The following is a 15,188-nucleotide window of genomic DNA, read 5'->3' on the forward strand; positions in this document are numbered from 1 at the left end:
TGTAAAAGTATAACCAATTTATTGCATATAACCTTTACTGGTCCGAAGCACAGGTTTTTTTATAGCCCCTGAAAAATTACAGTGGATCCCCAATTTACAATATTGCATCCATGGACCCCACAAAATCTTATATGGACCCTGGTTGAGAACCTCTTCTCTAAATGATGAAAACAGCAAGTCTTGTCCTTGGTTCACTTGACAGTTCATTAATTGGCTTGGCCCATAGACATAGTCTTTGTATTTCCTTTTCTACAGCTACTCCAGTCACCTTTGTTATTCTGGGTTAACCAGTCTTGTGTCACCTCTATGCAAGTAGACCCCACATTGTGCCTCCTATCCAGTCCTGCACTACTCACTTCACCTAGTTCTTCATTCCCAGAACATTGTCCCTCAAGAAATCTCTATCTGGCCAAGCTCTTCCTACAGCTATCAACTTACAACTATTCAAAGTCCTGGAGGACCTTCAAACAGTCATGGGTCAATCCTCTTCTGGAAGACTAAGCCAGGGTAAAAACACGACATCAATTCATAAAATATCTTAGACAAATACAAAAAAAAAAATGAACTTTGCAAACAATGGAAATCTTTTGATTCTTCATCAAGTTGTTAAACTATCACTAGAAATAATATACTCTTTGATACACTTGTACAGGCTTTAGTCATTGGACTGTGACTACAATAAAGCTCGAGTCTCAAGGAACTTACTTAAATCATTTAAATCAAACTTTATATATTGCATACTCTTTTACTTGTTTCAGTCATTTGACTGTAACCATGCTGGAGCACCACCTTTTAGTTGAGCAAATCGACCCCAGGACTTATTCTTTGTAAGCCCCCAGTACTTATTCTATCAATCTGTTTTGCTGAACTGCTAAGTTACAGGGATATAAACACACCATCATCGGTTGTCAAGGGATGTCAGGGGGACAAACACAGACACACAAACGTATATACACACATACATATACAACGGGCTTCTTCCAGTTTCCATCTACCAAATCCACTCACAAGGCTTTGGTCGGCCTAAGGCTATAGTAGAAGACACCTGCCCAAGATGTCAAACAGTGGGACTGAACCCGGGACCATATGGTTGGTAAGCAAGCTACTTTATTTCATGAAAATTCGCCATTAAGGCGTTACATAAAGGGGACATACAAGGACAAACAAGCCACTCCTGCACCTCATAGTTAAGTTTTATCAAAGTTACCTCCCTTCTGTGAACTTAACTACAAGGTAATAAGTAAACCAATTTACACATAGGCACAGGTGTGGCTTGTGGCAAGAAGCTTGCTTCCCAACCACATGGTTCCAGGTTCAGTCCCACTGCCTGGCACCTCGGGCAAATGTCTTCTACTATAGCCTTGGGCCAACCAAAGCCTTGTGAGTGTATTTGGTTGATGAAAACTGAAAGAAGCCTTTCATATATATGTATATATGTGTGTGAGTCTTTGTGCCTGTGTTTGCCCCACCACCATCACTTGAGACTGATAAAATAAGTACTAGGCTTACAAAAAATACATCCTGGGGTGGTTTTCTTCAACTAAATTAAGGTGATGCTCCAGCGTTGCCACAGTCAAATGACAAACAAGTAAAAGAATAAAAGAATAGGATGGTTAGCTCAACATGATAACAAACTTGCCCAAAGTGGTTTTCAGTAAGACAGAAGTGGGAACAACATGCAAGCAAACAGAAGTTTTTAATAACACAGCTGTGCTTTTAGGTGTTCAAAATCCTATTATTAGGAATAGCATTTTTGTCTACAGCCAAAAGTTTAAGATAAGGAAAACACTTTCTCAAACTTAGATCTACGAAAATGTGAATGCAATGTAATTTCCTCAAACATATATTTCCTCATAGGCACAGGAATGGCTGTGTGGTAAGTAGTTTGCTTCCCAACCACATGGTTCTGGATTCAGTCCCACTGCATGGCACCTCGGGTAAGTATCTTCTGCTATAGCCTCGGGCCGACCAAAGCCTTGGGAGTGGATTTGGTAGACGGATACTGAAAGAAGCCAGTCGTGTGTGTGTGTGTGTGTGTGTGTGTGTGTGTGTGTGTGTGTGTGTGTGTGTGTATGCTTGTGTGTCTGTGTTTGTCCCCACCATTATCACCCGATAACCGATGTTGGTGTATTTATGTCCCTGTTACTTAGCAGTTCGGCAAAAGAAACCGATAGAATAAGTACTAGGCTTACAAAGAATAAGTCCTGGGGTTGATTTGTTCAACTAAAAAGGCGGTACTCCAGCATGGCCACAGTCAGATGACTGAAATTGATAAAAGAATAAAAGCATATAAGGCTCTTAATATCTCATATAAAGATCTCAAGAGGCTTTTAGTAGCTGGCAGTAAGCTCTGGTTGTAGAGTGTTAAACAGACGAATAATGAATCACCCTTCCAGGCAAGGTGCTTCTTTATAATAGCTACAATTCCTGTATGCTTATTGTTAATAATTAGAGATCAGAAGTTTGAAGAATTAAGTATACTATCAAAACATACAATGAATCACTGGCGCTGGAAGTGAACAGAAGACTTTCTGTTACTAATTTAATATAAAAACTCAGATGTTTTGCTGATATGAAGATGAAATGGAGAAAATGCACTTTTACAAATTTTGATAAGCTGTATGTCAACTGAGAAGCCAAATATTATATATTGATATCATAATAAAATTACTTGAAATTGAATCAAATTTAATACTACATATTCTAAATATACTACAGCACATATTTTATAAATCTGCCAAGAGGACTACAGGTAAAAATTTTTATATAACTTGATGATGTTTGTTCAAATTTTAGGAATCATATGGCTTTATGTCAACTATTTCTGCTATATTGCAAAATGTAACACATGTTTTTAAAAGGTTTCTTTATAGGAAGCAGTTCAATAACAGAATCTATCTTTACATTTGAAATTTTAGAAATCCTAATACATGTCAATGTTCTGAAGTTACTGATGTAGTGCTAGAATGAAAGTAATCCATAACTATAACAAGATTATACTAAATACTTTTAGACATATAAAAATTTGTAATTAGACAAGAGAGAACTAAAGAACAGCTTCACTGTTTTTGCTGTAATATATCAAAGTAGTGGATGCACAAGGTCTAATTTTTTGGTTGTTGGTCTCATGACTATCACTAATGGTTGTTCCCACCTGTACTTGCTTTTGAGTACCAGGACATGTATGCATTGCATTCCCATTACAGGCTAATGAGGCCTACTACTAGCTGGCAAACCACTCCAATATCTCTGCAAAGAAAACATTATGAGACAGTCAGAACAATTTAACACTATGGTGTCTTCCAATGGGAGAATGTGTTGCAAAAGTGTCCAATACATGACAACAACCAACATTGGGTGAAGATTGCAGTATCATCATTATCGTCATGTTTTAACATCTGCTTTCTATGCTGGTTGAACGGTTTGACATGGAGCTGGCTAGAAGGGAACTGTCCGGACTCCAATTGTCTGTTGTAGCATGTTTCTATAGCAGGATGCCCTTCCTAATGTCAATGACTTAACAGAGTGTGCTTTGTACATGTCAATGGAACAGGTGCATGGGTGCTTTTTACGTGGTACCAGCACCTGAAAGGACAAGCCTGTATGTATAGAAGACAGTTATTTTACTTCAATTGATGCATCTTATCAAGTACAGCAAATAGCCACATCTCCTGGTCTCTTGTCATTTCCTTAGTGAGGGCCAGCATCTCAAGATCCTTTTTCACAACTTCATCCCACATCTTTTGGGTTTCGTGCCTTCCACAGATACCCTCCACAATTAGAGTTTGGCACTTCTTTATGCAGCTGTCCTCATCCATATGCATCACATGACCAAATAGAGTGTGCTGGGTGCTTTGTACGTGCCAAAGATCCTTTCTCACCACTTAATCCCATGTCTTCTTGGGCCTATCACTTCTGCAGTTACCTTCCACAATTAAGCACTTCTTTATTCAATATATTTCACAAATGGACTCCTCTTCCAAAGGAAGTGTAATGATGTTTGCTTCTGATAGAACCCTATGGTGCTGCATAGGACCCTATGGTGCTGGTGCTGCATAAATGCACCTATGCCAGTGCTGTGTAAATATACCTCTGTTCTGGTTGCACATACAAAGCACCCAACACACTCTGCTAAGTGGCTGACATTGGGAAGGGCATCCAGCCAAAGGGCATCCAGCCAAAGGGCATCCAGCCAAAGGGCATCCAGCCAAAGGGTATCCAGCCAAAGGGCATCCAGCCAAAGGGCATCCAGCCAAATGGCATCCAGCCACAACAGATATAGGGTCCTATCAGAAGCAACCATCACTACACAAGATCCTCCCAGAAATACTGGGTGGAGAAAATGAATGGGTGGATGGATGGGATGGTTCTTGATGATAAGGTCTGAGCAGAGTGATGTACTTGTGAGGAAGGCACTTTTCATTTATTGTTCCAGTCTACAAAGCTGGAAATAAGCACCACCAGCAGTGATGGACTGGGAAAGCTTTTAAAGGTAGGAGCCACAACAGCCTAATGTTTCATTTTAGCTATACTAATGGCTATCATGATAAACCTAAGTTGCACATGGCCTTCAACCACACAAACACACACACATAGTCTTTATGGATACAAAAATTATATGTCAATAAAATGAAACCAGATTGGCCAACCCTAGAGCTGAGCATTGGTTGGAGTTAATTTATGATAAAAAGCCTTCAAGTGATACAAGCAGACAACATAGCTATAAGGTCATTATGCATCATACAGAAAATTCTTACAGATAGGTGTGGGCATGGTTGCATGGCAAGAAGTTTGCTTCCCAACCACATGGTTCTGGGTTCAATCCTACTGCATGGCACCTCAAGCAAGTGTCTTTTTCTATAGCCTTGGGGTATTGTACTATAGCCTCGGGCTATTTGAAAGGAATAGTAGCTATTTCCTTAGATATCTAGATAGAAGCAAATAGGTAATAACACTTATTGACCAAAGACAGAAAAAAAAAATTTAATTTGTTTCATAGTTTAATGTAGTCCTTTGTATAACCCTTCAAAGGCAGGATGGACAATGTGTTTGATCATGGGTCTAGTTAATTCAGGGTTGGTCTGGGGAACAACAGCACTGAGATATGAGAAATTACTCACCACTGATGGTAAGACAGGAGCCAGCCACATGTGGGCACCGTCTTTGGTATCATTCTCACCATCAACAAGTTTGTCTGGAGTTCGGATATCTGACTGTACATTCGGAGTCAGTACATTCACACTGTCAGGATAAGCTGCCACGTCTGAAAGATAAGGTTAATGTTAGAATGTTCAAAATGAATGAATAAACAAACAAACAAATAAATAAATGGATAACTGAATAAATAAATAAATAAATAATGAAATGAAATGAAAAAACAATGAAACAAAATGAACACGATTATGATTAAATATAAAATGTTTGGAAAAGTGAGGACAGATTTCCTCGTTTGGTACTTATAGAAATTCTGTCAATAGATTGAAAGTAGGTATATTGATCCCCTCCTACCATCACCACCACCACCACCACTACCATAATCCCATCTCAATCACCTTAGCTGTCCCCATCCAAAACAGACATTTTTAATCAGGAAGACTTGTATCAATTGTAAATGAATAAAGAAAAATAAATAAATAAATAAATATATAAATAAAAGAACTATGGATGGTGATGGTGATGAAGATGAAGAAGAACAAAGTATTGATGATTTTGGTTGAAGTGGTAAAGAAGGACAAGGCAGAAGAATGGAAGTGGCTGTGTATAGCATTTTGATAACAAAGAATTTTTAGAAAGAGACGGAAATGCCGGTAACAGTTTTGATTGTAATAATCACAGGGAACCGGATGGTAAAATGATGATGGTGATGATGATGCTGATGGGGTGAGGAGAACAATGCTAGTGATGATGACAATGACAACAACGATGTTGATGATAGGGGTTGGTTATGGTGGTGCTTTCAAAGACGGAGAGCAATTATATCTATTTAGTTATTTATTCATGGTGATATCATCAATAACAATGGTTAAAAACTTCATAACATCTCATGGCGGTAAAAGGTGATAATTACAGTCAATGGTTAAAAGGATTGTTTTTCCTTTTGAAATATGTGGAATATTAGAGTTGAAATAACTATTTTCTCAACCTAATAACCAAATGAAACACAATTTTATTCTTTTTTTTTTTTACTTTCCGCCTCTTCTCGTCAGCAAAGTGAATAAACCAACCTAAAAGAATGGGTAGTGAGTGATAATGGAATGAAAAGTTCTGATTATATGAAATAAATTATATTGAGAAAATATGGTTAGAACAAAGTAGACAGACATTTACTAATGTAGCCATAAACAAAGACACTACACAACGGATCAAAAACAGCAAAGGCTATATTGTTAGACCGATTCTATCATTATGTTTGTGGTAGTTTCGTAATTAAATTACTCCGCAGGAGTTCTGAGATCATTATATGGTTCTTTATAATATTCGTAGAAACATTTAACAATAAATTGACACAGACTGCTAATAATTATTATATTTATTATTATTATTATTATTATTATTATGTTCTTTTTTTTCTATTTTTTTTACCAGCAAGAGAATAACAGAGTAAAAGATAAATGAAATTTCAGAAAACAAGTAATAATAACATTTCAATATGTCCGCAACTTAATAAAATCAATGCTTTGGCAAATTTTGTTTCCCTTGATAACGTACACACTGAATAGTCAGCAATATAAATAGATTACTTTCTGGCAATGAAGAATACTTAAACCGTAATTCTGAGATTACTGAAATAGATTTGAAGATTCGGTCTTGCTGATAACACTTTAAGATCCCAGAACCAAGAAAAATTGTTTCAATGACAATTCACAATTGCGATTAGTTTTTAATTTATGTGTCTGCATCATTCATTTGAAATCAGATGAAGAATTAATTTCAACAAATTACTTTGAGAAGAGGAATTAATTTCCAGCTCTCTTGGCATGAAGGTCTTTAACTTCTAATATTGAACATTAATATCATAAAATTATCTGAAGTTGACTTTTTATTTGATGTCAGGTCTTGTACAATAATATTTGGTACAAGCGAACAGAATAAAGCTCACTTGGATTGGACTTTAATATCTATATTTCAGTTGAAAGCTCTATCAGTGAGATGGTGATGATGATGATGATGATTAGGGGTTTAAAAAAAAATTAATGTACAAGTTATTTGGCAACAGCACTAGTGCTGGTGGCATGAAAGCGATGCACCCAGTACACACTGTAAAGTGGATGGTATTAGGAAGGGAATCCAGCCATCAAAACCCGGCTAACACAGTACATGATGCAGCCCTGTGACTCACCAGATTCTGTCAACCTGTCCAACCCAGGCCAGCATCGAAAATGAATGTTAAATGATGATGAAAATGATGATGGTGATTAGAATGATGATGGTGACAATGACAACTTAGTGTAGCATCCATGAACAATGCAGGTGTTTCCCAAACTGGTGAGACTGGTGCAGTTAATGATACCTAGCCTGAAGAGCAGCAGGTCAAAGCTTGCAGGAAATCCATTTTTACATATGAATACTGCTCTGGGGAGGTAAACTAAAGCATTCTTTATTAGCACACTCACACGCAGCACATACAAATGAATCGAGATCTGCCAAGTTTGATTATGTGACTGATACAATTTAGTTCAGACTCATGATATTATATACAATTCAATTATGGCAATTCCAGTAAAATTGTTGCAAATTCAATGATAATTACTTTCTCTGTGATGATAATAATTGGAATGACAAGCCAAACAGGTGACATTATGATGGATATGGTATGATTTTAATACATGTACATCAGTTTGAAGCACTTGGTGTGAACTATAGTGAATAGACACAGAATTCCTGAAGCAGAGAAAAATCTGTCTTCAGATTTTAATAAACTGCTGGAAACTTGGTTCTCATCCATCTGCTCTTAGATACAGTCCTCCTGCATGGCACCTTGGGGAAAATGCCTTCTACTCAAGCCCTAAGCTGACCAGATCGATGAAAACAAGAAACCCTCCATGTGTATATGTATATATATATATATATATATATATATTCTTTTACTTTTACCTGTTTCAGTCATTAGACTATGGCCATGCTGGGGCACTTCTTGAATTTTTAGGTGAATGAATCAACCTCAGTACTTATTTCTTATTCTATTGGTCACTAAGTGACAGGGATGTAACTTAATTGCCAAGTGGTGATGGGGGATGAAAACAGATATACACACAGTTTCAGTTTTCGTCTACCAAGTCCACTTGCAAGGCTTTAGTCAGCCCAAGGCAAAAGTAGAAGACACTTGCCCAAGGTGTCATGTAGTGGGACTGAACCTGGAACCATGTGGTTGGGAAGCAAGCTTTTTACCACACAGCTACGAAGCATGACCTTCAAACATTGGGCCTCACCGAGACAATGACTAGTGACCAGGACCTCTGGAAATATGCTGTGCTTGAGAAGACTCGGCAAGCGCAAGTGAGACCATAACCTTGTGGCCTATGCCAGGGGTGTAACCAGTCCACTTATGCTTGCTTTTCCTTCATTAGAGACTAAACTCTGCTTGCAAAGACTTGTTGAGGCAAGTGAAATCGAAATCAAACTCGGTCACTGGCATCCGTTGTTAGTGGAGTGCTAAGAGTACTATACGAATGAGATTGTTGCCAGAGCAACAAGCTGGTCGCCATGCTGATGGCATGTTAAAAACACCATTCGAGTGTGATCATTACCTGCGTCGCCTTACTAGCACTTGAGCTGGTAGAACATGAAAAAAACATTCGAGCGAGGTTGTTGCCAGTGACGCTGGACTGGCTCCTGTGCAGGTGGCACATAAAAAGCACCATTTGAGCATGGCTGTTGCCAGTACCACTTAGCTGGCCCTCGTACCGGTGGCACATAAAAGCATCGACTACACTCTGAGAGTGGTTGGCATTAGGAAGGGCATCAAGCTGTAGAAACTCTGCCAGATCAGATTGGAGTCTGGTGCAGTCATCTGGTTCGCCAGACCTCAGTCAAATCATCCAACCCATGCTAGCATGGAAAGCGGACGTTAAACGATGATGATGATGATGATGATATATATATATATATATATATATACACACACACACAATTCAATTATGGCAATTGCAGTAAATTGTTTCAAATTCAATAATAATTACTTTCTCACCCCCCACCACCCCCCACATAAAAAGCACCATCCGAACGTTGCCGATGCCAGACCCCTCTGGCACCTGTGCAGGTGGCACGTAAAAAACACCCACTACACTCACGGAGTGGTTGGCGTTAGGAAGGGCATCCAGCTGTAGAAACACTGCCAGACTAGACTGGAGCCTGGGGCAGTCCCTAGCTCCCCAGACCCCGGTCGAAACCGTCCAACCCGTGCTAGCACGGAAAACGGACGTTAAACAATGATGATGATGATGAGCACGTGTGCCAAACCACGTATGTGCATATGCTTATATCTTTGTGTAAGTTTTACAAGTGGATGTACATGCACCATACAATCTAAGCATGGGCGTTTATACATCCCTTTTTGCTAATGGTTGTATTTAGTATTTTTTTTTTTTGCTATATTATGTATTTGTTTCTTTTCACATCTGGTTTTTATTTATCTACTATAATAATGAAGCTGTATCCCATAATTTTCTGCTTTTGTACACACATATTGAGAAGAAAACTTGCAGAACAGATGTTATTTTAACAAGATACATCTTGTAATCACCTGAAGGGACACATCTAAGCCAAGAGATACTCCTAAACCAGTTGTTCAGTATCCCACCCATGAGAAATCGATGCTAGATGGGTCAAAACAATTGTGGTGATCAATAAACATTTTCTCATATCTTTTATCTTCTCCTTCATTTATGTATATATAAATATGTGACCTCGTGAGTACTGCTGGCGATTTTTTTTCCTCTGTCTTCCATTCTCGGGATCTTTCCATCTCCTATGTTTCCGACGAAGAGCTCCACTTGAAACGTTAAACCCTCCTTCTTCCCTGGGCGTCCAATAATACTTTATTTGTTCCACGTCCTCGCGTTGTTGTGTTTTTTTGTGTTTTCTTGTTTGGATTAACTTTATATATATATATACATATATATATATATATATATATATATATATATATAGGTGCAAGGGTAGCCATGTGGCAAGAAGCTTGCTTCCCAACCACATGGCTCTTGGTCCAGTCCCACTGTGTGGCACTTTGGGCAAGTGCCTTCTATTGTAGCCTCCGGCCAACCAAAGCCTTGCAAGTGGATCTGATTGATGAAAATTGAAAGAAGCTTGTCATATATATATCTACATGTGTGTGTGACTGTGTTTCTCCCTCTGCCCCATCACCACTTGACAACCACTGTTGGTGTGTTTATGTCCTCATAACTTAGAGGTGCGGTGAAAGAGACCAATAGAATAAGTACCAGGCTTAAAAAATAAGTACTGGGGTCAATTCATTCGACTAAAAGTTAAAGAAAGTGCTACCCCAGCATGGCCACAGTCTAATGACTGAAACAGGTAAAAAATTATATATATATATATATATATATATATATATATATTGTTGACCATGCATTCTCAATGCATGCACGTAGCTTGCTTACCAGTAGGCTGCAATTTGGCATGGTGGGGATGCCTCCCTCAAAGCATCTGCTGTTGAAACCCCTGAAGTCATAGACAGGCAAGACAACTTGCTACAAATCCCGTTTAAGGGCAACAGACCATGATATTTCACCATTTTTGCAGTTTTATCAACATCATGTACCTGATTTGAATTGGAGGTGAACTGAACTATATACAAATAGCATAAAAAACCATTTGCTAGTATGCTCTGTTATTTGTTATATATAGTCATATACTGGCAATTTTGTTTAGCTTCAATTTGATTTGTGTACATGACGTTGATAAGCCTCAAAAATCGTGAAACATCAACGTCCATCACTCCTGAATGGGATTTCGGGTGAGTTGTCTGTCCTGATTATGACTTTCATGTAGTTAAATGCCCGGCACTTTGAGAGAGTCACCCTCACCATGCTAAACTGCAGCCTGTTATGACAAGACATACTTTTCAGGGAAGACTGGAAATGAACAACAGCACTTGTATGAAGATGAAGCTCAGTTACAACCATGTGCTGTTTAGGCAAAAGTACATTCAAATACACACACACATGCACACACACAAACATATACAACAGGCTTCTTTCAGTTTCCATCCACCAAATCTACTCACAAGGCTTTGCTCAGCCTGAAGCTATAGAAGACAAATGCCTAAGATGCTATGCAGAGGAGGTGAACCCAAGAGTCACGTGGTTGGGAAGCGAACTTCTCAACCACACAGCCATTTCTTCTGCTAGGTGTGTATGCGCATATGTGCATACATAAATGCACACACATATAATACCAAATATAGTAGTAATTACCAAAAGCCTGCCACTGGTTCTTAAAGTTGTTGGGCATCAAATTTCTATACTGGATGTTAATAGTATTCACCCATCACAAATACCTCCCTTGGCACAGCATCCAAAATATAGTAGTAATTGCTAAAAGCAGCTCACTGACCCTAACAAATTCCTGTACTGGATGTTAATACTATTCACCTGTGGAAAGAAAGAACAATAGCTTAATGGCCAGAAGCAGGTGACTTAGATCCATATAAATGCCACACTGAGCAAATACTCTGTTCTTTCCTTTTCTTCTCTTCCTTTACTTTAGCATTTGACCTGTTGGACTCTTACAAAGATAGCATTGCAACTGTCTTTCACTATATTTTTGATCAGTCATTTGATTAAACTGAACCATGAACATGCATCCAAAATGTCTATCTGAAACAGCTGTAAGTCTGTAATGCACGAATAAATGTATAAATCCCATTTTCTATGCTTATTGGATATATATATATATATATATATATATATATATATATATATATATATATACACTACTAATACAGGATAAAAAATTTTTCAGAAGAAATTTCATCAAAAGTGGCAGCATATTAAAATACCTTTAAAGGTTAAAATTATAAACAACTTATAACAAGAGCAAAAGAAAAATTATTTCTATGCCAATATGCTGAGAACAGACTTTAAATCATCAATGTCCACATTACATTATACATTCACATACATACAGTGAATGTATATGGTAATGTGGAAATTGACAATTTAAAGTCTGTTCTCAGCATATTGGCATAGAAATATTTTTTTCTTTTGCCCTTGTTTATAAATTATATATATATATATATAAATATATATATATAGGTATGGTGATGCAAACAGGAAAAATAGCTAGACCTACCAAAACATAAAGGTATCAGTTTCTGCATTATTAGAAGCTTTCTTTATTTCCTTTTTCATTTTCTACTTGTTTAATTTCAATTTAAAATCTCTAATTCTGTCTCACATTATGACAAAATATGAGTATATGTCAACTTTTATTAATATTAAGTAGAAATAACACAGTGAATCTATCAAACTAGTTTTGATAAGTACCAATGTATGAAACTTTCAGACCTTGAGTTACTCTGTTGCTTCTGTTATATATATATATATATATATTATATATATATATATATATATACATATATATATATATAATATATATATATATATAATATATATATATATATATATATATATATATATATATATATATATATATATATATATATATATATATATATATGAGCATACATATAAATGCATACACACAAACACACATAAATATATATATTATGAATCAATATCATGTAGAACAAATGATCAATATTCTTTTTAGCATTGCCTGATCCAGAGAAGATCACATGCTGAAGATGAAAAAAATTGAAAAGAAAATTTCCTTGCAGCATGATTTACAGTAATATCATATGAACAAAAGCAAAAATATATATGTGTGTGTGTGTGTTCTGATTTATGATGCTATGCATTTGAGAACTCAAAAATATTGCAACTAAGATACAAAATAATATTAACAGGATGTAGCTTTGATCTTGTAAAAATACTTAGAAAGAACTGACTGAGTGAATTAGTAGATGGTGAGAATGGATGGTTAGGTGAATACGATAGTGGATAACATACTAAGTTGTTCATGACAGGTACTGCCAATTCAATTGTTTCTAACAAGAGAGAGAAAGAGACTGGAGCCACTGGGGTAGAGGCCACCATTTAGAAGAGATAGCTTTTTCCTTTTTCCAGTTCTTTTCTTGTCTTGGTGATCTCAGTAGTGGTGGTGGCACAGGGAAAGCATCCAATACACTTTGTAAAGTAGGTGTCATTAGGAAGGGCATCCAGCCATAGAAACCACACCAAAGCTGACATTGGAGTCTTATGCAGCTCTGTAGCTCACCACATCTTCTTAAACCCTCCAACCCATGCCAGCATAGAAAATGGATTTTAAATGATGACGATGATGATGATGTGGTCACTCAACCTTGTTTAAATAATAATAATACAGGTGTTTGTAGCTAACACTGTAATTATTGGTCACTACAAAACCTTTTCACAATGTAGAATCCCCTGGAAATAGTTATTATTCTGCATGTAAACATTAAGAACTTTCTCTCTATTCTTTTGATTCCTAATCTACTAATGTTCTATAAAGAAATGAAAAAACAAACACACACATTCCTTGGATTCTCACTATACTGTAATTACTTCCATAATTAATGAAGTGTCTCGCTTTATAAAATGTATAATTAACAAGTCACAGGTTATGCTATGCTGATGATTTCTAAAAAGAATAAAATGGTGCTATACAAGATTTATCAGGTACTAAAATTTTTTTTAAAGTTTGTAATAAGTAAACAGAAAAAACAAAAAGAAAAATAGATATGTGACTTCTATGCATCATTTTTTCTTATAATTCTGTAATAAGAGTGTTGTAGTTTTCTTGAAGCATTGTAGTACAAAAGTAGAAAATGAAAAAAGAAATAAAGAAAGCTTCACACAATGCAGAAAGTTTTACAAAAAAAACTTTATATTTCAGGTGCAGAAGTCTATCTCCAGAAGGAAGCAGTTCAAGAAATGTGTATTTACATCACTTTGTTTTGGGAAAGCAGCAGCAACTCTCCAACTGTTGGTGCAAGCAACTCTCTAACAGTTGGTCATGGTGACATTTTTTCATGTGGTGGTGGAGGATGGTGTTGGTGATGTGTTATAATGTTAGTTGTAATCACCATGATGTATTCATATGAGTCACCAACCCATCTCTGATTGGCTATTAATTTTGGGGTTGAGGCGGTGGATCAATATAGCTTCCTTGATATGAAGATTTCCTGTATTACTTTCTGAGGTTAGTATGGAGGTGTCTATCTCTTAGGTGGTGTTGCTGCTGCTGCTAACCTAAATGCTAAGCAGTTTAAAATGTAATAATGAAATTGATGCAAATACACATTTCATGGACTGCTTCCTTCTGAAGCTAGACCTACCAAAACATAAAGGTGTCTTTTTCTGCATTGTAAGAAGCTTTCTTCATTTCCTTTTTAATTTTCTACTCGTTTAATTTCAATTTCAAATCTCTAATCCTACCTCACATTATGAGAAAATGATTACCTCCCTTGTTATAGCAGAGACTACTAAAGGAACCATGTGTGTTTAAATATCCTTTAAAATCATTTTTTCTTTTTCTTTTCAAAGAAAGGACACACTGGATGGTGTAGCTATGGTTAGATTATGCTGAAAAACATAAAACAGTCGCTACTAGAATACTTTTGACTTTAGGCCTACTGCTCACCTAAAGCTAAAAAACGTTGCTCTTTTCAAGCCTAGCCAGACTCATGGGCCCGGTTTCCCAGTTTCTGTGGCGCATGTGTTCCCCCCAGCTGGATGGGATGCCAGTCCATCACAGCATTACTCAAGAAACAGGAAAAGAGAGTGAGAGAAAGTTGTGGCGAAAGAGTACAACAGGGGTCGCCCCACCCCCACCCCCGAGGGAGCCTCGTGGAGCTTTTAGTTGTTTTCGCTCAAACCTAAAGCTAAGCAACAGCTCGTTTGATTCTCAACAACCCCCACCCATACCCACTTGACTCTCAAATAACCCAGTTAGTACACCTAAATGGAAATGGATACAGCAAAGCAGGAAAACTAACTGTAAATATCTGTGCAGGCACTGTAAATTTGACAAGTGTCTTTTCAGCTTGCAGTATTGAGGTAACATATGCATGTAAGTATACAGCG

The 15,188-nt window shown here is 37.1% G+C and overlaps 1 protein-coding gene across 2 annotated transcripts in view; it reads right to left on the bottom strand.

The window, feature by feature from the left end:
• LOC115224684 (katanin-interacting protein-like) overlaps positions 1-15,188 on the bottom strand; it is a 656,564-nt gene that overhangs the window by 110,188 nt on the left and 531,188 nt on the right. For both annotated transcript variants that reach the window (XM_036513321.1, XM_036513315.1), the window contains exon 33: positions 5,121-5,263. In XM_036513321.1, the coding sequence (XP_036369214.1) occupies positions 5,121-5,263 (143 nt within the window). The remainder of the gene's footprint in view (positions 1-5,120; positions 5,264-15,188) is intronic.

This window comes from Octopus sinensis, linkage group LG2, assembly GCF_006345805.1.
Source record: "Octopus sinensis linkage group LG2, ASM634580v1, whole genome shotgun sequence".
Classification (NCBI taxonomy): domain Eukaryota; kingdom Metazoa; phylum Mollusca; class Cephalopoda; order Octopoda; family Octopodidae; genus Octopus; species Octopus sinensis.